At 57.2% G+C, this 20,928-nt stretch overlaps 1 protein-coding gene across 1 annotated transcript; it reads left to right on the top strand.

Annotated features, from left to right (window-relative positions):
- Positions 1 to 2,748: 2,748 nt before the first annotated feature.
- On the top strand, positions 2,749 to 19,664 carry MCOLN1 (mucolipin TRP cation channel 1). The gene is made up of 14 exons (XM_056113153.1): positions 2,749 to 2,899; positions 7,313 to 7,521; positions 10,137 to 10,304; positions 10,396 to 10,561; positions 11,859 to 11,967; positions 12,216 to 12,312; positions 12,946 to 13,045; positions 13,177 to 13,283; positions 14,362 to 14,511; positions 15,246 to 15,347; positions 15,458 to 15,580; positions 16,587 to 16,802; positions 19,184 to 19,314; positions 19,473 to 19,664. Exons 1-14 carry the CDS (start codon positions 2,869 to 2,871, stop codon positions 19,507 to 19,509), a joined length of 1,746 nt encoding a protein of 581 aa, XP_055969128.1. The 5' UTR covers positions 2,749 to 2,868; the 3' UTR covers positions 19,510 to 19,664.
- Positions 19,665 to 20,928: the final 1,264 nt, after the last annotated feature.

Here is a 20,928-nt window from a genome sequence, read left to right as displayed (position 1 = left end):
CCTGCATTTAACTATTTAGAAGCTGTCACTGAGTTATCTCATTTGCAAATTAGGAAACAGGCACATGGAGTTTAGAGCACTCTGGAAGATACAGACATGTAGTTGGCGACACCTACTTTCCAAATTTTGAAAATATTAACTTTTTGGGGTTCCACTGTACCTGTAAGTGGTCAAGGGCTAGCTTTGATTCTGTGCTCAGGAGATCGTAAATGGTGCTGGGAAGTCGAACTAGGGTCAGCTGCCCTCCAGACACATGCCTGAACCCCAGTAAACCTCTCCAGTCCCAGCAGCTAGAATTTATTTACTTAAAAAAATTGGGGGGGGGGAGGCCACACCCAGAGATACTCAGGGCTTACTCCTGACTGTGCACTCAGGAATCACTTCTGGCAGTGCTCGAGGGACCATATAGGATGCCGAGGATTGAACCCAGGTTGGCTGCCTGCAAGGCAAATGGCTGTGTGCTGTACTATCTCTCTGGGCCCGTTTTATTGTTAATTATTTTTTTTTGTGGGGGGATACACCTGGCAGTGCTCAGGGTTTGGGGGGGACCATACGCAGTTCCAAGGGTTGAACAAATTTTGACTGCATTCAAGGCAACTTCCTATAACCTTAACCCTGTATATATCTCCAGCCCCAACACCTACTTTTTTGTGTGTATGGGGGGGCGCCACATCCATTGGTGTTCAGGAATAACTCTTGACTCTGTCCTCAGGGATTACTTCTGGTGGACTCAGGAGACCATATGCGATGCCAGGGATCAAACCTGTGTCAGCCGCATGCAAAGCACACACAACAACCCGCTGTACTATGTCTCTGGTCCCACCTGCACCCACTTTTTTCCTTTTGAGCCACACCCACAGTGCTCAGGGGTTACTCCTGGCACTGAGTGGCACTGCACTCAGAAATTACTCCTGGTGGTGCATAGAGGACCATATGGGATGTCAGGGATCAAACCCTGGTCAGCTACATGCAAGGCAGGCACCTTTCCTATCCCTCCAGACCCAACATCTACTTATCTGCTTTTTTTTTTGGCTTTTTGGGTCACACCCAGCGATGCTCAGAGTCACTCCTGACTTTGCACTACTCAAGAATTATCCCTAGCAGTGCTCAGGGGACCATATGGAACGCTGGGAATTGAACCTGGGTCGACAGAGGTGCAAGGCAAATGCACTAACTGCTGAACTATCATTCCAGCCCTGCATCTACTTTTTAACCTAAATTGTTGGGTCAAGGAGAGTGCATGTCAGGTATCAGGGCCCAGGTTTGAGCTCTAATACCCCATGGTCACCCTAGCATGAGAAAATAGCCCCTGAGCACCCCTAACGTGACTGTCCTCAAAAAACAAAAAACCCCTCTGAATTGCCTACCTTCCAGAGACCCCCCCCCTTTTTTTTTGCAGGGAGGGGTTTGGGTCACACCCAGGGCTTACTCCTGGTCCTGTACCGGGGAATCACTCTTGGAAGTTCTCAGGGAACCACATGGGATGTCGGGGATCAAATTCAGGTTGGCCGTCCTGAATTCAGAATGCCCTCCTCAATCCAGCCCCTATACTATGTGATCAGGTAGTTAATTGATACTAGGGACCAAATTCAAGGTCTCATGTATGATAGGCATGAGCTTCAGACCTCTGAGCCACTATCTCCCTGGTCTCCAGAGCCTGGATTCCTGAGTGCAAAGAGTCTGGAGCACTGAAGGATGAGTGAGGGAAGAACAGAGATTCCCTCCTAGAGAATAGGGACTTTTCCTTTCTTATTTTGACTCTGGGCTGACTCCTAACTCTGCACTCAGGGATCACTCCTGATGGTGCTCAGGGGACCCTCTGGTACCCTGCAGATCCAACCCAGGTCTACTGCATGCAAGGCAAGCACCTTACCCACTGTATTATCTCTCCAGCTCTGGAACTACTTTCCTTGGTGGACAACACATGGGGGATGTTCAGGCCTTACTCTTGGCTCAAGGATCATTCCGAGCGATGCTCTCTGGGCCCTACGTGGAGCCCGGATCAATTGTGTTCAAGGCAAACACCCTCCCCGCCAGTTGTTACTGGGCTGGAGTCTGATCCCAGGGTTCTCTGAGTCTCTGAATGATCACAGATGAGAGCCAGTTGTTACTGGGTCGGAGTCTGATCCCGGAGAACTCTGAGTCTCTGAATGATCACAGAAGTGTTGGACATACTAAGGAAATGAAACTAGGATTTGGCGGTAGGTAGTTTTTTTGTGTGTGTGTGCTTTTGGTTTTTTTTTTTTTTTTTGCTTTTTGGGTCACACCCAGCGATGCACAGGGGTTACTCCTGGCTCATGCACTCAGGAATTACTCCTGTCCGTGCTCGGGGGACCATATGGGATGCTGGGAATCGAACCCGGGTCGCGCCCCGTGCAAGACAAACGCCCTACCGGCTGTACTATCACTCCAGCCCCTTGGCGGTAGTTTGGATGAGACAGGTGGAAAAGGATTTGGGGGAGGATCAGGTACCGGTGGGCAGTCCTGGGAGAGAACAGACATAAGAGACGCCGCAGAGGGGAAGAGAGGTCAAGCAAGCCCTGGACAAGGAATTCCAGAAGCGGCGCTGGACACAGGCAAAGCCAACACGCTTTGCACCACCCCAGCTTGGCCGATCGGCGCTAGGACCCCGCGCCCACCCTCGGCCCCAAAGCCGCCCGCGGAGGCGCGACCCTGTTCGGCCGAGGGCGGAGCTTCGCCCGGTCACGTGCTGCGCAGGGGCGGGCTCTCGTGTCACGTGACGGCGGCGCGAGTCAGCTGATGCGGGAGGGTTTGAAGCGGCGCCGCCAGGGAGCGAGGCCGCGGTGACAGCGGCTGGACCGAGGCTGCCCCGCCGCGCCCGCCGGGGTCCGGCGCTCCGGCCCGGGCATGGCAGCCTCCGCGGGGCGGCGCGGCTCAGGTGAGGGCGCGGGCGGCCTCTTGGGGGGCCCCGAGGACGCGGGAGGCGGGCGGGCAGCCAGCTGGTCCGCCTGGCGCGGGGGAGCCTGGCTGGTGCTCGGTCCTGGCTGCGCCCCGAATCCGGGGCCGATCGGCGGCTCCAGCAGCTCCCGGGATAAGGGGGGGCGTCGGGACTCCGGATTCCCAGCCGGCCGGACCCCAAGCCCCGCTCTGAGCCCCCCAAACCAGGCCAGCGGGCAGCCCGCCAGCATCCCCGGACTTCCCGGCCGTCCCATCCCCAGCCCGGGCTGGCATCGCTCACCGTGCGCTGGAACCGAAACAAGCTGGCTGCAGCTTTTTTATTTTTTATTTATTTATTTTTTTTTCCCAACCCCGAATCAGGCTCGCGACTCGGGAGTCGAGGCCGGGAGCCGCTCGAGATTTAGCCCGAGCGCTGTAGGCAATGCAGGTGTCAAACTCAATGTCAGATTCCCCGAAGGCAGGGCCGCCCCGGGACGTCGCTTTTTTTTTTTCTTTTTCTTTTTTTTTCTTTTTTTTTTTTTTTTTTTTGCTTTTTGGGTTACACCCGGCAATGCACAGGGGTTACTCCAGGCTCTGCACTCAGGAATCACTCCTGGCAGTGTTCTGGGGACTATATGGGATGCTGGGAATCGAACCCGGGTTGGATGCATGCAAGGCAAATGCCCTACCCGCTGTGCTATCGCTCCAGCCCCCAGTTTTTGTTTTTGTTTTTCGCTTTTTGGGTCACACCCGGCAATGCACAGGGGTTATTCCTGACTCTGCACTCAGAAATTACTCCTGGCAGTGCTCAGGGAACCCTATGGGATGCTGGGAATCGAACTCAGGTCTTCTACCTGCAAGGCAAACGCCCTACCCCTGTGCTCTTGCTCCAGCCCCTGAAGAGCCTTTCTGTCGTCTTGATCTCTGGCCCCGATTCTGGTCGATTTTTTGAAGTGGTGCATGGGATGGCAGGGTCGGCGGGACCAGCCGACCCCCCTCTCCCCACCCCCACCCACCCCCACCGCCGGCGTTCATCCAAGCTTTCTTGTACACAGTCACTGCAAAAGTATGTGGGATCTGGCTGGTTCCCAAGGGATCAGCCCGCTGCCGTCCCTCCCAGGACAGGTTCTGAGAGTGTCCACATTCCTCTGGGTGCCTTTGCTAAGCAAGGTCCTCCCAGTCCCCGTGTGTGTGTGTGTGTGTGTGTGTGTGTGTGTGTGTGTGTATGTAGGGGTGGTCCCCAGGATGTCAGAGAGGGGCTGCTGAGAAGGTCCTCTGATCCCAAGTGAAGGAAGCTTTGGCTCCAGTTCACAGACTGGCTGGATTTGAAAATCTCAGCTTACTCGAGAATGAGACTGGAGGAGACCGGGGAACTCAGTGGTCAGGGGACGTGGTTTTGCATGTACCAGACTGGAGTCCCGCCTTGGCATCACATGACCTTAGCATTTCGGAGTACAGCTCTGGGGGGACTCCACAGTGTCATACCGTTGGGGCTTAGCACTGAACTCCTGCCTCGGGTGACCCCGTATCTCTGGGAGTAGCTGCAGCCCCTGTCTGTCCCCTGGCACTGCTTGGCGCTCCCTGAATCCTCACGTCCACCCCTGCCAAAAACATTGGTACTTGTTTTGGTTTATTTATTTCGTGATGTTCCTTTGCACGGCTTTTCAGAGGATCAGACTTGCCTAGACGTTTGCCCCAGTCACCTGACAGGGAAGTGACAGGTCTGGAATTTGGTCCTAGGGTTGTGTGACTTCCCAGTGCTTGTGTGGGGGATGAAAAAGCTACTCACGGGGGCTGGCGCGATAGCAGAGCGGGTGGGGCGTTTGCCTCGCACGCGGCCCGACCCGGGTTCGATTCCCAGCATCCCTTATGGTCCCCTGAGCACCACCAGGAGTCATTCCTGAGTGTGTGCATTGCCGGGTGTGACCCAATAAGGAAAAAATAATAATAATAAATAAAAAGTTACTCACTGGGGCTGGAGCAATAGCACAGCGGGTAGGGCGTTTGCCTCACACGCGGCCGACCGACCCGGGTTCGATTTCCAGCATCCCACGTGGTCCTCCGAGCACCACCAGGAGTAATTCCTGACTGCAGAGCCAGGAATAACCCCTGTGCATCGCTGGGTGTGACCCAAAAAGGAAAAAAATAATAATAATAAATAAAAAACTACTCATAAACATAACAGGCAGTGTATTTTTCCTGTGGGGCCATACCCGACATTTCTCAGGGGTTACTCTTGGCTCTGCACTCAGGGATCATTCCTGGCGGTGCTCTGGGGACCCAATGGGATGCTGGGAAATGAGCCCAGGTTGGCCACGTTCAAGACAAATGCCCTCTCCACTGTACTGTTTTTCCGGTCCGGCAGCTAATTTTATTTCTTGACTTTTTGGCTTGGGAACCACAGCCAGCGGGGCTTACTCCTGGCTCTGTGCCTGGAGCACTATAAGGGATGCTACCAACAAATGCCATGTGCTAGGAAAGCCCTCCCCCCCCCCCCCCCCGGGCCCCAAACACACACACTGTTCTATGGCTCTGACTCCTGGAAGGTTTTTTTTGGTTTTTGATGGTTTTTGGGTCACACCGGCTATGCTCAGGACTTACTCCTGATTCTGCACTCAGGGATCACTCCTGGTGGGCTCAGGGGAGTGCCCAGGGGGTCCGCAGCATGCAAGGCAAGCATCCCTGTGCCCTCCCCGCTGTCTTATCCTGTCTTGTCTTATCTCTGAATCCCTTCCCAGTTTTTCATTTATTTATTTATTTATGCTTTTTGGGTCACACCCGGCGATGCACAGGGGTTATTCCTGGCTCATGCACTCAGTAATTACTCCTGGCAGTGCTCTGGGGACCATATGGGATGCTGACAATCGAACCCAGGTCGGCCGCGTGCAAGGCAAACGCCCTACCCGCTGTGCTATCGCTCCAGCCCCTTGGCAGTTTTTTAAACACCTGACTTGGGCTGGAGCGATAGCACAGTGGGTAGGGTGTTTGCCTTGCACACAGCCGATCCAGGTTCGATTCCTTCGTCCCTCTCCGAGAGCCCGGCAGCTACCGAGAGTATCCGCCTGCACGGCAGAGCCTGGCCAGCTCCCCGGGGTGTATTCGATATGCCAAAAACAGTAACAACAAGTCTCACAATGGAGACGTTACTGGTGCCCGCTGGAGCAAATCGATGAACAACGGGAGAACAGTGCTAGTCCTGACTCTGGGGTACGACCCCTGGTGATACTGGGGGTACCATACGTGGTGCTGGGGATGGAATCAGAGCCAGCGTCAGAGCCAGCGGACCACAAGGGAAGCCCCGTAGCCCCCATACAATTTCTCCGCACGGGGATTTTTGTAACCAGGGCATCTTTGTAACCAGGGGCTTCTCAGCTGCTTGGCCAGTGGAGTTCATTTATTTATTCGTTTTTGGTTTGTTTATGGCTTGGGGGCTTCACCTGATAGTGTGTAGGTGTGGGAAGAGATTGAACCTGGGTAAGATCTGCAGATCTGGTTTTATTTGTTTGTTTTTTTTCTTTGTTTGTTTGCGGGCCACACCCAGCGCGATGCCCAGGGGATTACTCCTGGCTCTGCACTCAGGAATCCCTCCTAGGGGTGCTGGGGGATCCAACTTGATGCCTGACCCACTGTACTATTGCTCCAACCCCAAAGCCTGCAATCTGGTCCACCAAACTATCTCCCCACTGACCCGTCTCCACCCTGACCCCCTTGGCTCATGACCCAGCCCCTTGGCCATGCTGCAGAATTCGCAATCAAGATCATGACCATCCTGTTGTTCGTCGATTGCCTCGAGCAGGCCCCAGTAACGTCTCCTTCCTCCTAGCCCTGAGTTTTTTTTTTTAAAGTGCCATATTCAAGGCTCTTTCAGGGTTAGGAGAATGAAACCCATCATTGTTACTGGTATTTGGCATATTGGGGACGCCACGGGGAGTTTGCCAGACTCTGCCGTGTGAGCAGGTTAAATTCGGTAGCCTGCCAGTTTGTCCAAAGTAAGAATGAGATAATAAGATGTCCCGCGGCCGCAAATGTGGCTGCGCGCTTCCGGGAGCTGGGTTTTATAGTCTCTGGGTCTTGGCCGTTGATGGGATTACACGACTCCACGGGGCCACTTGGTGGGTGTGACCCCTGCCTCCTGGAAGATGGAAGATCTGGGTGGAGGATGCTCAGCCCCGATCCGAGCAGGTTTGGAGATCTCAGCCCCGGGATCCGCATGCCTCTGTTCCTCTGCCGGTACCTTTATGCGTGTGGAGAGTGTGGAGAGCCGAAGACCTCCAGAAACAGCTGCAGAATTACTGAAGCTTTAATCTGGGCGAAGCTTTACTCTGGGTCAAGGGAGCTGCCGGGGAGATGCCGGGTCCTGCCTCCCCATCTCTGCCGGGGATCTGGTCCCCATTGGGCTTTCGTATCCCCACAGAGACCGAGCGTCTCCTGACCCCCAGCCCCGGGTATGGGACCCAGGCGGGGGCCTCGCCGCCGGCTCCGCCCGGCGCACCGGAAGAGGAAGACCTTCGTCGCCGTCTCAAGTACTTCTTCATGAGCCCCTGTGACAAGTTTCGCGCCAAAGGCCGGAAGCCCTTCAAGCTGATGCTGCAGGTGGTGAAGATCTTGGTGGTGACCGTGCAGGTGAGCGACGTCAGGTGAAATGGATAAGTAGGGGCTGGAGCGATGGCACAGCGGGTAGGGCGTTTGCCTTGCACGAGGCCAACCCGGGTTCGATTCCCAGCATCCCGTATGGTCCCCTGAGCACCGCCAGGAGTAATTCCTGAGTGCATGAAGCAGGAGTAACCTCTGTGCATCGCCGGGTGTGACCCAAAAAAAAAAAAACAAAGAAAAAAAAAAGAAATGGGTAAGTAGTCAACAAATGTTCTTGGAGTTGATACTGGCACCTGCACCCGAAGAAGCCCAGAGAGGTCAAACCTGTTTTCCAAAGTTACACAGCAGTCAAGTCAGACGCAGCAGGTGGCAAAGCCTGGGTTCTGGGGCTGGAGCGATAGCACAGCAGGTAGGGCATTTGCCTTGCACGTGGCCGACCTAGGTTCGAATCCCAGCATCCCACAAGGTCCCCTGAACACCGTCAGGAGTAATTCCTGAGTGCAGAGCCAGGAGTAACCCCTGAGCATTGCTGGGTGTGACCCAAAAAAGAAAAAAAAAAGAGAAGAGAGACAAACAAAAAATACCAGACTGGGGCTCCTAAGTTACCCTCCCTTACATAGCTGCTGTGATAATTGGGCTTCTGGCATTAAAATTTTAGGTGGAAGGGGCTGGAGTGATAGCACAGTGGGTAGGGCGTTTGCCATGCACGTGGTTCGAATCACAGCATCCCACATGGTTACTCCTGAGCACCGCCAGGAGTAACTCCTGAGTGCAGAGCCAGGAGTAACCCCTGAGCATTGCCGGGTGTGACCCCAAAAAGCAAAAAACAAAACAAAAAAACATAAAGCCTGGGTTCTACTTGAACCCAAGCCATTGGATGCTGTGTGGATGCTCAAATGCTCCACTCTCCTTCACCCCCCTCCCCCTTCTCCCCTCCCTTGGGCCAGAACCTGTGCTGAGGCTCTGGGGCACCCCCAGGATGAATCAAACCTTGCCATGTTCTCATTAGGTGGAGAGCAGAAATTGGGATCACGTGATGCAGCCTCTAATGTCTCCTCGGCTAAAGCGTCTAAGAGGGCTGGGGGGGTTGTTCCAAAGTGTAAGAACACATGCAGGAACCCCAAGTTCCTTCCCTGGCACCAGTGGGTCCCTCAAACAGTTGAACGAAGAGTATTAATTGTTTTTTGACAGATTTGTTTATTTATTTGCTTTTTGGGATCACACCCGGCGATGCACAGAAGTTACTTCTGGCTCTGCACTCAGGAATTCCTCCTGGCGGTGCTCGGGGGACCCTATGGGATGCTGGGAATCGAACCCCGGTCGGCCGCGTGCAAGGCAAACGCCCTACCCGCTGTGCTATCGCTCCAGCCTGAGAGTATTAATTTTTTTAATTTATTTTTTTATTATTATTTTTTAATTTTTATTAATGAGACACCATGAGGTACAGTTGTAGACTTACAAATTTTTGTGCTTGGGTTTCAATTATACAATGATCAATACCCATCCCTCCACCAGTGCCCATTTCCCACCACCACAGATCCCAGTATCCCTCCCACCCCCCATCCCTCCCATCCCATCCCCCCGTCTCTGTGGCAGGGCCCAAGAGTATTAATTTTTATTTATTTTTTATTTTTTTATTTATTTTTTTTTTTTGCTTTTTGGGTCATACCCGGCGATACACAGGGGTTACTCCTGGCTCTGCACTCAGGAGTTACTCCTGGCGGTGCTCAGGGGGACCATATGGGATGCTGGGAATCGAACCCCGGTCGGCCGCGTGCAAGGCAAACGCCCTACCCGCTGTGCTATCGCTCCAGCCCCCAGAGTATTTTTGTTTTGTTTTGTTTTGTTTTGTTTTTTTGGGTCACACCCGAAGGCGCTCAGGGGGTTAATCCTGGCTCTGCACTCAGAAATTACCCCTGGCGGTGCTCAGGGGACCATATGGGATGCTGGGAATCGAACCCCGGTCGGCCGCGTGCAAGGCAAACGCCCTCCCCGCTGTGCTATCGCTCCAGCCCCCAGAGTATTAATTTTTAAAAATTTAATTTTCTCTTTTGAATTTGAGGGAGGCTGGAGCCATAGTACAGCAGGTATTTGCCTTGCATGCGGCCAACCTGGGTTTGATCCGCGGCATCCTGTAGGATCCCCTGAGTACCACAAGGAGTGATTCCCTGAACGCAGAGCCAGGAGTCATCCCCGAGTACCTCCGGATGTGGCCCCCAAACAGACAAATCAACCCCCCGCCCCAAGATGTCCTAGGGTGGGAGAGACACTACAGCGGGTGCTTGCTTTGCATGTGGCCGACGGGGGGTTCAATCCTAGACACTCCAGAGGGTCCCCTGGGGGCTCTGCTAGGAGTACTTCCCGAGTGCAGAGTCAGGAGTAAGCTCTGAGCATCGCTGGGTGTGACTCCCCCCAAAAATATACAGGGATTAAAAAAAGGACCCCATAATAGTCCTCATCCCCTGGGTTTGGGTGACCGCACCCCAGTTTCCGGCAACACCAGACGAATGAAGCCTGCAGGCAGTTCGAGGCATTGCCCACCTTGCGCTGGGCATGCGGGGGCAACGGTGCCCTCCAGGGGGAACCCCGCCGCCCCACGGGTGTGCAGAGAGGCTCCAGCCCGGCAGCACCGTCCCGCCCTCCAGCTCATCCTGTTCGGACTGAGCAACCAACTGGCCGTGACCTTCCGGGAGGAGAACACCGTGGCCTTCCACCATCTCTTCCTGCTGGGCTACTCCGACGGGGCGGACGAGACGCTGGCCGTGTACACGCGGGAGCAGCTCTACCAGGCCATCTTCCACGCCGTGGACCAGGTGTGGCGGGCAGAGTGTGGAGGTGGGGGGGGGTGAGGGCAGGTGGGCACTCAGAGGGTCGCTGACCCACCATCACTTGCTCTGTGCCCAGTACCTGCTGCTCCCAGAAGTGTCCCTGGGCCGCTACGCCTATGTGCGCGGCGGGGGCGGGCCGGGGGCCAATGGCTCGGCCCTGGCCCTCTGCCAGCACTACTACCGACACGGCCACGTGGACCCGGCCAACGACACCTTTGACATCGACCCCCTGGTGGTCGCGGGTAAGTGGGCAGCCCCCCCCCCCCACGCCCCCGGGGATTAAAGGCTCAGATCTCCAAGGCGCCTGTTTGGGGATTCTCCAGCCTGGTCTGCTGAATTGTGGGTGGGAGCACTGGGGAGTGACCAACGACTGTCCACACACACACACACACACACACACACAAACACACACACGTCCCGTATCAGCCCCAAGCCAGATGTGTCCTGTGAATCCACGTGAATCCACACCCCCTTTGAACCAACATTATTGCCCCAGAACGGGAAAAAGAAGAAAAAAAAAAGTCGGTTGGTGCTAAAGTACAGAAGACAACGCCTTTGTCTTGCCCAAGGTCCACACCCAGATTCCATCTCTGGTACCTCATAGGGTGCGACATCCCCCCCCCCCCACACACACACACAAACACACACATACCCCGCCAAGACTCTGCTGGGAGTGATCCTGGAGCAATCAGAAAGTGGAGTCATGGGGCTGGAGCGATAGCACAGCGGGTAGGGCGTTTGCCTTGCACGCGGCCGACCTGGGTTCGATTCCCAGCATCCCATATGGTCCCCCTGAGCACTGCCAGGGGTAATTCCTGAGCGCAAGAGCCAGGAGTCAGCCCTGTGCATTGCCGGGTGTGACACCCCCCCCCCAAAAAAAAGAAGGTGGAGCCAGGAGTCAGCCCTGAGAACCGCTGGGTGTGACCCCCCCCCAACACCTCCCCCCCCAAAAAAAAAGAAAATTTCAAGAGTCCAGTGACAGTACAGCAAGGAGGGCGCTTGCTTAGAATGTGGCCGACCCAGGTTTGATCCCTGGCACGCCAGTATGATTTGTCATCATCCCCTACCCCCAAGCTCCGCCAGGAGTGATCTCTGAGTGTAGAGTCAGGAGTAGCCCTGAGCACCACTGGGAGCACCACTGGTTGTGCCCTCCCCCCCCCTAAAAAAAATAAAAGGATAAAGGCTTCAGGTGCTTGGTGGTTTCTGCTGAGGATGGCAGTCCCCTGGGACTCTTGGTCTCTGCTGGGCTCAGGTTCCGATCCTGGCACTGTCCTCCCCACCCCCCCCCCAACAATGCAAGGTGCCCACACCCTGTCCACACACACACTTCCCATATCAGCCCCACGAATGTGTCCGGTGAATCCACGTGAATCCACACCCCCTGCCAACCCGCCTCCACTCCCATCTCAGGCCCCATGACTGGGTGTGTGTTGGGGGTGGGACACTCTGCCCAGGGCCTGTCCTGCAGGGCATATTCTGGGTGGTGAGTTGGTAAGAGGGAAGTGAGTCCCACAGCTGTCCCCGACTCCTTGTCCACAGACTGCATCCTGGTGGACCCCCCCGAGCGGCCCCCGGTGCCCCCCGAGGACGATTTCTCCTTCGTGGACAACAGCGCCAGTTACAAGAACCTCACGCTCAAATTCCACAAGTATTTCCGCCTCCGTCCCAAGCCAGGGGGTGGGGGGGAGGCGGGATAGGGGGGCAGGGGTGGGGGCAGAGGGAAGACATCGGGTGTCCTCAGGCCCCCCCTGACAGTTCCTTCCTAACCAGCTGCAAGGAGCAGGCTCAGTACTTCCTCCAGCTGCTGCCGAGTCAGCTTGGGGCACAGGGACAGGGAAGTAGGGGGCGCCGGGGACAGCCCCCCCCTCTCACCCGAGCCTCCCCCGTCCCCCCCAGGCTGATCAACGTCACCATCCACTTCCAGCTGAAAACCATCAACCTGCAGAGTCTCATCAACAACGAGATTCCCGACTGCTACACCTTCAGCGTCTTGGTGAGACCACACGGGAGAGGCAGGGGGGGTGCCCTCCGGGGAAGCCCCTCCCAGCCTTCTGGGGTATGATGGGTGAATGCAATCATGAGAGGCTCCCTTTTGGGGTGTTTGGTTTGGGGGCCACACACGTTCTTGCTCAAGGGTTCCTCCTGGCTCTGCACTCAGGAATTACTCCTGGTGGTGCTCAGGGGACCATATGGTTGCTGGGAATCGAACCTGGGTTGGCCGCATGCAAGGCAAACGCCCTCCCCGCTGTGCTATCGCTCCAACCCCTCCGGAATTACTCTTGGCGATTGGATCGGATCCTATGGGGGATGTCAGGGATTGAACCTGGGTGTCTGTGTGCAAGGCTGGGGCCCTCCCAGCTGTGCTATCATTTCTCAGGCCCCAAGGCTGCTTTCATTTATTTAATTTTTGTGCCACACCCAGCGATGCTCAGGGCAGACTCCTAGCTCTGCGTGCAGGGGCCATTTCTGGCAATGCTCAGGGGATCCCTTGGGGTGCCAGGCGTCGAACCCGGGTCGACCACATGCGAGACAAGCGCACAGACCCTGGCTCTAGCGGCTCAGCCCAGGCGCCTCCTCCCCGTCCCCCAACCGTCCCCCAACCGTCCTGCCGTGTCCCCTTCCCCAGATCACATTCGACAATAAAGCACACAGCGGGCGTGTCCCCATCCGCCTCGAGACCCAGGCCCACATCCAGGAGTGTAAGCACCCCAGCGTCTTCCGGCACGGTGAGCCCCAGAATCCGGGCCCTGCACTGACCGAGCTCCTTGATGCACCCCGAGTCACCTGGTTCATGGGCCCCCCCTCCACCTCCTCGGCCCCTCCGCCTCCCGCACTTACCTCTCGCCCCTCCTCACAGGTGACAACAGCTTCCGACTCCTGTTCGATATGCTTGTCATCCTCACCTGCTCCTTCTCCTTCCTGCTCTGCGCCCGCTCACTGCTCCGTGGCTTCCTGCTGCAGACCGTGAGCCCAGCTCCGGGAGCGTGGGGAGGGCTGACCAGCAGGCGGGCAGTAAGGGCGGGGGGCACGGGAAGGCCAGTGGGGGGCTCTCCCCCCCAGCCCTGCCACCAGTAAGAGGTCTTTTGTTTGTGTGGGGCAATAGCCAGTGGCACTCCCAGCTCAGTGCTCAGGGGTTGCTCTCAGTGGTGCTCAGGGGACCTTGCGGTAACAGGGGTGGAACCGGAGCCTCCCGCATATGAAACCTGGGCTGAAACTCCAGCCCTTTGAGACCTTTCTGATCCCCTGGGGGCTTTTAGCTTTTGTATCCCCCCGGAAGGGGGGCAATATTCAGGGTCACACCCTGCAGTGCTCAGGGGTTGCTCAGAGTCACTTCTGCCAGGCTCAGGAAGCCAGCAGTTGAACCCCGGTCAGCCACGTGCATGGCAAAGTGCCTTACCTGCTGTACTATTGCTCGAGCCCTGGATTTTTTTTTTTTTTTTTTTTTTTTTTTTTTTTTTTTTGCTTTTTGGGTCACACCCGGCGATGCCCAGGGGTTCCTCCTGGCTCTGCACTCAGGTTACTTCTGGCGGTGCTCAGGGGACCCTATGGGATGCTGGGAATCGAACCCGGGTTGGCCGCATGCAAGGCAAACGCCGTACCCACTGTGCTATCTCTCCAGCCCCCTGGGTTTTATTTTTAATTCACCTTCCCCCCCCCCTTTTTTTCATTTGAAAATTTTAAAATTCTTTTTTTTTTTAATTTTTATTAGTGAAGCACCATGAGGTACAGTTGTAGACTTACAAATTTTTCCGTTATATAAAGATCGAGTACCCATCCCTCCACCAGTGCCCATTCGCCACCACCAATGATCCCAGTATCCCTCCCACCCTTCCTTCCCCCTTTTGTCACTGCAATCACCAGAGAGGTCACAGGAGCATAGTTACAGGGCTCTCTCAATTTTGTGTGGGTGAGAGAAGGGGCGGGAGGGGGCTTCCTGGATCCCTAAAGGCAGAGTAGCCAAGAATCTCTGCTCATGCACCGAGGGGCCCCGGGCCCAGCAATGAAACTGGCCGCTGACCCTTCCCGGCGGACTTTCCCACAGGAGTTTGTCAGTTTCATGTGGCGGCAGCGAGGCCGGGTCATCAGCCTGTGGGAGCGGCTGGAGTTTGTCAACGGCTGGTACATTCTGCTGGTCACCAGCGACGTGCTGACCATCACGGGCACCATCATGAAGATTGGCATCGAGGCCAAGGTGGAGCCCTGGGGGGGATGCGTCACTGGGCGGGGACATGCAGGGGGCGTGGTCATCTGAACTGGTAGTGGGTGTGGCCTTTGTGGATGGGGCGCTGTGGGTGTGGCCTGCGGTGGGTGTGGCTGTGGTTTGGCCCAATGGTGGGCAGGGTTGTGGGCGTGGCCTGTGGTGGGTGGGGCCTGTGGTGGGTGTGGCTGTGGGTTGGCCCGATGGTATGCAGGGTTGTGGGCGTGGCCGGCGGTGGGTGGGGCCTGTGGTGGGTGTGGCTGTGGGTTGGCCCGATGGTATGCAGGGTTGTGGGCGTGGCCGGTGGTGGGTGTGGCTGTGGGTTGGCCCGATGGTGGGCAGGGTTATGGGCGTGGCCAGAAGTGGGCGGGGCCTGTGGTGAGTGGCTGTGGGTTGGCCCGATGGTGGGCAGGGTTGTGGGCGTGGCCAGAAGTGGGTGGGGCCGGTGGTGAGTGGCTGTGGGTTGGCCCAATGGTGGGCAGGTTTGTGGGTGGGGCCTGCGGTGGGCGGAGTCGTCGGAATCTTCTTCTCCTTACTGCCCCCCCGGTTTCATACTTAGGCTGCCTGTCTGGGGCAGGGCCCTCCTGGATGGGGTCGCGCCTTCTTTGGGGGAGGCTTGAGGGACTTTGCAGTGCCAGGGCTCAAACCCGGGCACCCCTGCAGCATGCACAGCCTCGCAGTGCCGTCTCCCCGACCCCAAGGAATTGAGCCACACTTTCCGCCCCCAGAACCTGGCGAGCTATGACGTCTGCAGCATCCTCCTGGGCACGTCCACGCTGCTCGTCTGGGTGGGCGTCATCCGGTACCTGACCTTCTTCCACAAGTACAATGTAAGGCCGTGGCAGGGGGAAGGGGGTGCCCTCCCCTCCACCCCTCCTGCGCTCCCCGGCACTTGGGCCCTCCTGGCCCTAAAGCCCCATCGGTGCCTTCTGCACTGCAGATCCTCATCGCCACGCTGCGGGTGGCCCTGCCCAGCGTCATGCGCTTCTGCTGCTGCGTGGCCGTCATCTATCTGGGCTACTGCTTCTGCGGCTGGATCGTTCTGGGGCCCTACCACGTGAAGGTAGGGAGCGAGCCGGCTGTCCTGCACTCAGAGATCACTCCTGCTGGGCCTGGGGGAACCATCTGGGGTGCCAGGGAGGTTGGAACCTGGGTCAGCCACGTGCAAGACTAGCTGCTGCCTACCTGCTGCACTGCCTCTCCAGCCCACCCCCAGACCCTCGCCAGTGACCCCTGGTAGTGCTCAGGAGACCATATGTGCTATCAGGAATTGAATTAGGATCAGCTTAAATGCAAGGCAGAGCCATGAAGCGTCTGGGATTGGCCAGGGTCAGCCACGATGTGCGAGACTGGCTCCTTAACCCAGGTGCCCTCCTTTGGATCCTAAACTGATTATTATTTTTGCCTATTTTTTTTTTTTACTTTTAGTCTTTGTTATTGAAGACAGTAGTTATTTTTTATTTTTTTGCTTTTTGGGTCACACCCAGCGACGCATAGGGGTTACTCCTGGCTCATGCACTCAGGGATTACCCTGGTGGTGCCCGGGGGACCATATGGGATGCTGGGAATCGAACCCAGGTCGGCCACGTGCAAGGCAAACGCCCTACCCGCTGTGCTATCGCTCCAGCCCCTATTATTTTCGCCTTTCCAGTGGAGGTTTTTCTTTTCCTTCTCTTTGGGTTTTGGATCACACCTGATGATGGTTCAGGGTCTCCACCCAACTCTTTGCTTGGGGGTCTCTCCGGGGAGGTGCTCGGGGGGGACCTTGTGGTGCTGGGGTTGGCTGTGTGCAAGGGCAGCACCTTAGCCTCTGTGTCGTCTCTGTTCCAAGTCCACCTCTTAGACTTCAAGGCCCATTTCTGGCCCGTGGAGTCTTGCAGATTCTCGAGTGACCCTTCCTCCCCACGGGAGCTGCCCCCAGAGGTGCCCAAGGGACCATGCGGTGCCAGGGCCGGAACCCTGGGCTCCCGCTGGCCAAGGTGGCCTTGACCTTGTGATGGGGCCGGTGGCCCACGGTCCGCCCCGCCCCCGCGGCCTCCCCTGACTCGCCGTGTCCCGCTCTCCGGCAGTTCCGCTCCCTGTCCATGGTGTCCGAGTGCCTCTTCTCGCTCATCAACGGGGACGACATGTTCGTGACGTTCGCAGCCATGCAGGCGCAGCAGGGCCGCAGCGGCCTGGTGTGGCTCTTCTCCCAGCTCTACCTCTACTCCTTCATCAGCCTCTTCATCTACATGGTGCTCAGCCTGTTCATTGCGCTCATCACGGGCGCCTATGACACCATCAAGGTCAGCGAAGGGGCGGGGCCTGGGGGAAGGGGCGGGGCCTGGGGAAGGGGCGTGGTCTGGAGAAGGGGCGGGGCCTGGGGAAAGGGGCGGGGCCTGGGAAAGGGGCGGGGCCCGGGAACGGGAGCGGGCAGCTGAGTGGGTGGGGCCCGGGAAGGGGCGGGGTCTTTAAGTGGGTGGGGCCTAGTGATGGGGCGGGGCCAGCAGGGTGTGGGAACACTTGCTCTTGGCTCTGTCCGACGTTGGTGGCAACCCTGTCCCGCCCATCCGGGGCCTCTCAGTGCTTTTTCCCAGCTGGAGACTCCCCCCCAATAGACTTTCTGTAACTCAGAGACCCCAGGTCAACTACTGAGCCCCAGGCTGTGCCTCAGCCTGATTCTAGAAGCCCCTTCTCCTGATCCCTCAGTTCTGCTGGGGAGAGCCCAGGTTAGGGGGGCTCTTTGGATCCCCGGAAGAGCAATTATTTCAACAGAATATGGGGGTGGCAGGTAGACAGGATTCTAGGTTGTTTGCTTTTTTTTATTTTAGGGGGGGTGGGGTTCCCAAACACTACTCAGGATTCTAGGTTGTTTGCTTTATTTTTTTTAGGGGGGGTGGGGTTCCCAAACACTACGCAGGGGGGGCCCCTGGAGCTACCCCAGGGAACATTTTGGCCACTTGTGCTGGATGCTTCAATGCTGAGGCCCAGTAGAGCTCAGGGACCCCCCCAGGGCAATACCTGGCAGTGCTTGGCAGTAGAACTTGGGGTCTTGTGCTTGATTGTATGCGCCCTTCACTTGCAGTATCTCCTCCCAGCTGGTAAACAGAATTTTTTTTGGAGGGTGGGGGGTGGTTTGGGCCATACCTGGTGGTGTTAAGGGTTACTTCTGGTTCTGCACTCAGGAATTAATCCTGGAGGTAACCTTATGGGGTGGTTACCAACCATATGGGATGGGACACCAACCATATGGGATGCCAGGAATCGAACCTAGATCTGCCACAGACAAGGCAAGCACCCTGCCCACTCTAGTACCCATCCCCAGGATCCTTTTCTTAAAGGGGGGCAGGCACACCCAACTCTGCTCCGGGGCTACTCCTGACACAGTGCTCCTGGGACCATGCCAGGGACTGAGCCCGAGCCTCCTTCGTGCAAAGCCTGGGCTCCAGCCCATTGAGCTATCTCTCTAGAGCATGGATAGTATTCCTTCCTTGTCACTGCATATAGTTCCCTTAGACTCCCTAGGAGTGATACCCGAGTGCCTCAGAAACAGGAGTAAGCCCTGCACACTGCTGCGAGTGGCCCCAAAACAAAACAATCACAAACAAAAAAAAAGAGCAGGGGCTGGAGTGATAGCACAGCGGGTAGGGCGTCTGCCTTGCACGCGGCCGACCCTGGTTCGATTCCCAGCACCCCATATGGTCCCCCGAGCACCGCCAGGAGTAATTCCTGAGTGCAGAGCCAGGAGTAACCCCTGAGTATCTCCTGGTGTGACCCAAAAAGCAAAAAAAAAAAAAAAAAAAAAAAACGCGCGCGAGATAGTATGGGTTTCCCCAAGGTTGGGAAGGTATAGATCATGGGTGAAAAATCAAAATATTCATTCAGGTTATACATGCACAAATACTTCCTCCAGCCCCCTTCCCCTCAATATGTGGCCACATGGCATTCAGCCCTAAGGACGCTCATGGGTCCTGTCCCACTGTCCCTGTATTCAGCCTTCCCACAGCCTGTGTCTGCTTTGCATGCAGGAGCACAGAAGTTGCCGCCCTTTCCTCCTACCCCTGCAACACAGTAGGTTGTTCTCAGCTACCCAGCAGGTGTTTTGCACGGTAGTTACACATCAGAAGGCACGCACCCCAAAGATGGGGCTACGTGCACACGGTGCAAGACCAGGAGGTGGGGCTGGAGCGCTAGTACAGCGGGGAGGGTGTCTGCCTTGTATGCAGCCAACCCAGGTTCGATTCCCAGCATCCCATATGGTCTCCCCTGAGCACCGCCAGGGGTAATTCCTGAGTGCATGATCCTGCATGGTCCTGTGCATCGCCGGGTGTGACCTAAAAAGAAAAAAAAAAAGGCCAGGAGGGGGCTGGAGTGATAGCACAGCGGGTAACACCTGAGTGCAGAGCCAGGTGTAACCACTGTGCACCGCCAGGTGTGACCCAAAAAGAAAAAATAAAATAAAATAAAATAAAATTTAAAAATTGAAAAAAAAAAGGGACCAGGAGGAGGCAGTGCCCAGGCGTGGGCAGAGCCTGCTGCAAGTGGTTCTGGAGGAAGAGGGAGGAGCCCTGTCCAGAGGGTGACTGGACAGGAGGTGGAGGGACAGGCTGACCTGAAGGGGCTTGGAAGCACCCCCCAGGGCTCCCAAGGGGCTTACTTGCATCTCCCCCCTCCCTGCACCACCCAGCACCCCGGAGGTGGCGGTGCCGAGCAGAGCGAGCTGCAGGCCTACATTGCACAGTGCCAGGACAGCCCCACTTCTGGCAAATTCCGGCGCGGGAGCGGCTCCGCCTGCAGCCTCCTCTGCTGCTGCGGCAGGTGCGATCCGGGGGGGGGGGGGGGGGGGGTCTCGGTTCTTCTGGTGGGTTCCCCCAACGCGGCTGGAGGAAGGGGAGGACGCCAGCCAGCGGCCAGCGGGATGGATGCACTGCTCGCCTTCCTTAGAGGCTGATCCTGTCGCCCCGCTCCCATTCCAGGGACACCTCCGAGGAACACTCCCTGCTGGTGAATTGACTCCAAGCCCGGACTCCGATCGGACTGCTGAGACGCACGCTTATTTATTTTTAAGAGTTTGACTTTAAACAGATCAGACCCTTTGCCGCGCCCGGTCAGGCCCCGGGCCAGTTGGTCGGACACTGGGGATGGGTGCTAATAAAAGGGAAAACGAACGTCTTAGCTCATCTCTCGCGGGAGGGCTGGCCGTCCGTAGAAAGCTGGTCTAGGGCCCTTTAAGTCGCTGCCACACTCGACAGGGCGGGCCCCGACCCGACCTTCCAAGCATGGCGGGGGCGGGGCTGCGGCGCGCCCTGCGGCGAGCAATTTAAAGGGGCCGCGCCTGCGGCGCCAAGCGGAAGGCTAGCGGTGTTGGCGAGAGTGGACCGCAGCTACCAGGTCCCTGGGTGAGTCCGGGGTTTCAGTCGGCACTGGAGGGACGTCCCTTCGAGGGTCGTTCGCGAGCCCTCGACTTTCCCAAGATCTGTACCCCACCGGCTCCTGCCAGTCCCCGACTTTCTGCTACTCCCATCCCCCTACCTCCCCGTTCCAGGCAGGTGTTTCCGCCACGGTAGACAGGTGCGCCCGAGGATGGCAGGGGGACTAGGTAGTGTCTGATTTCCAGGTAGGGTCTAACGGGTACCCCCCTCCCCGCCCTCCCCAATTTCCACGAGTACTCTTAACGGTGCCAGAAACACCCTCAGAAAAGTCCCAGTATTATTCCAGCGTTCGTTCGAATCTCGCAGTAACTTTCCAGCAGTGGGCACCCTCCCCCCCCCTCCCCGCACCCAGTAATTCAGCGTCCCTGGATACATCGCCCAGCAATGGGGCCAGCACCCTTCTCAGAGACCTAGTGATGTTCCCTCCGCCCCTTCCGAGACCCCCTAACCGGATTGCTTTCGTGTAACGCATAACTGGCCACCTCGAGTGTCCACCACCTCCAGCCCCAGCGCCCCGGGACCTATCTCACACCTCCGACTGCCCCTTCCCCGGCCCCCACCTCTAAAGTGGGAGCTCGGGGTCGTGCACCAGCGTACCCCAGCTCCTTCCCCTCCCCCCCACCCCGCGGGGGGCCCTGGTGTCTCCCAGCCCTCCGCAGCTCCAGCTCGAGGGACCCTGTTTAAGTGGAGCTGGGGTGGGGCGGGGGGGGGGAGACCTCAGCCTTCACAGTAGAGCCTGAAATACAGTCCAGGGGGTCGGTTGATCATGAGAGATCAACCCCGGAGAAGAAGCCAGGCCTGGGCACGGACCCCCCAAGCGCCTGGCTGCTGACTGTTGGTGCTCGGCCGGTCGCCCTTTGGACCCAGGTGGGGCTGGGGCGTCGCCCCGGTAAGTAGGTGAAGGGGACCCAGACCAACGTTCCGGGGCGCTTCCTTCCTCCCCAGCCCGGGTCCCGAGGTCAGTTTGCCCCACCCCTCTGCTCCTCCGCGTCGCTCCAGT

This window comes from Sorex fumeus, unplaced genomic scaffold, assembly GCF_029834395.1.
Source record: "Sorex fumeus unplaced genomic scaffold, SorFum_2.1 ptg000019l, whole genome shotgun sequence".
NCBI classification, from domain to species: Eukaryota; Metazoa; Chordata; class Mammalia; order Eulipotyphla; family Soricidae; genus Sorex; species Sorex fumeus.
The sequence above is the reverse complement of the archived record's forward strand: the minus strand, read 5'-3'. Positions and strand labels throughout refer to the sequence as shown.

Bases quoted from the DNA above. Each gene is read 5' to 3' on its own strand.
- MCOLN1 (XM_056113153.1), top strand. From the start codon at position 2,869: ATGGCAGCCTCCGCGGGGCGGCGCGGCTCAG. The intron at 10,562-11,858 runs GTAAGTGGGCAG...CCTTGTCCACAG, and splicing joins CGACCCCCTGGTGGTCGCGG to ACTGCATCCTGGTGGACCCC. The intron at 14,512-15,245 runs GTGGAGCCCTGG...TTCCGCCCCCAG, and splicing joins AGATTGGCATCGAGGCCAAG to AACCTGGCGAGCTATGACGT.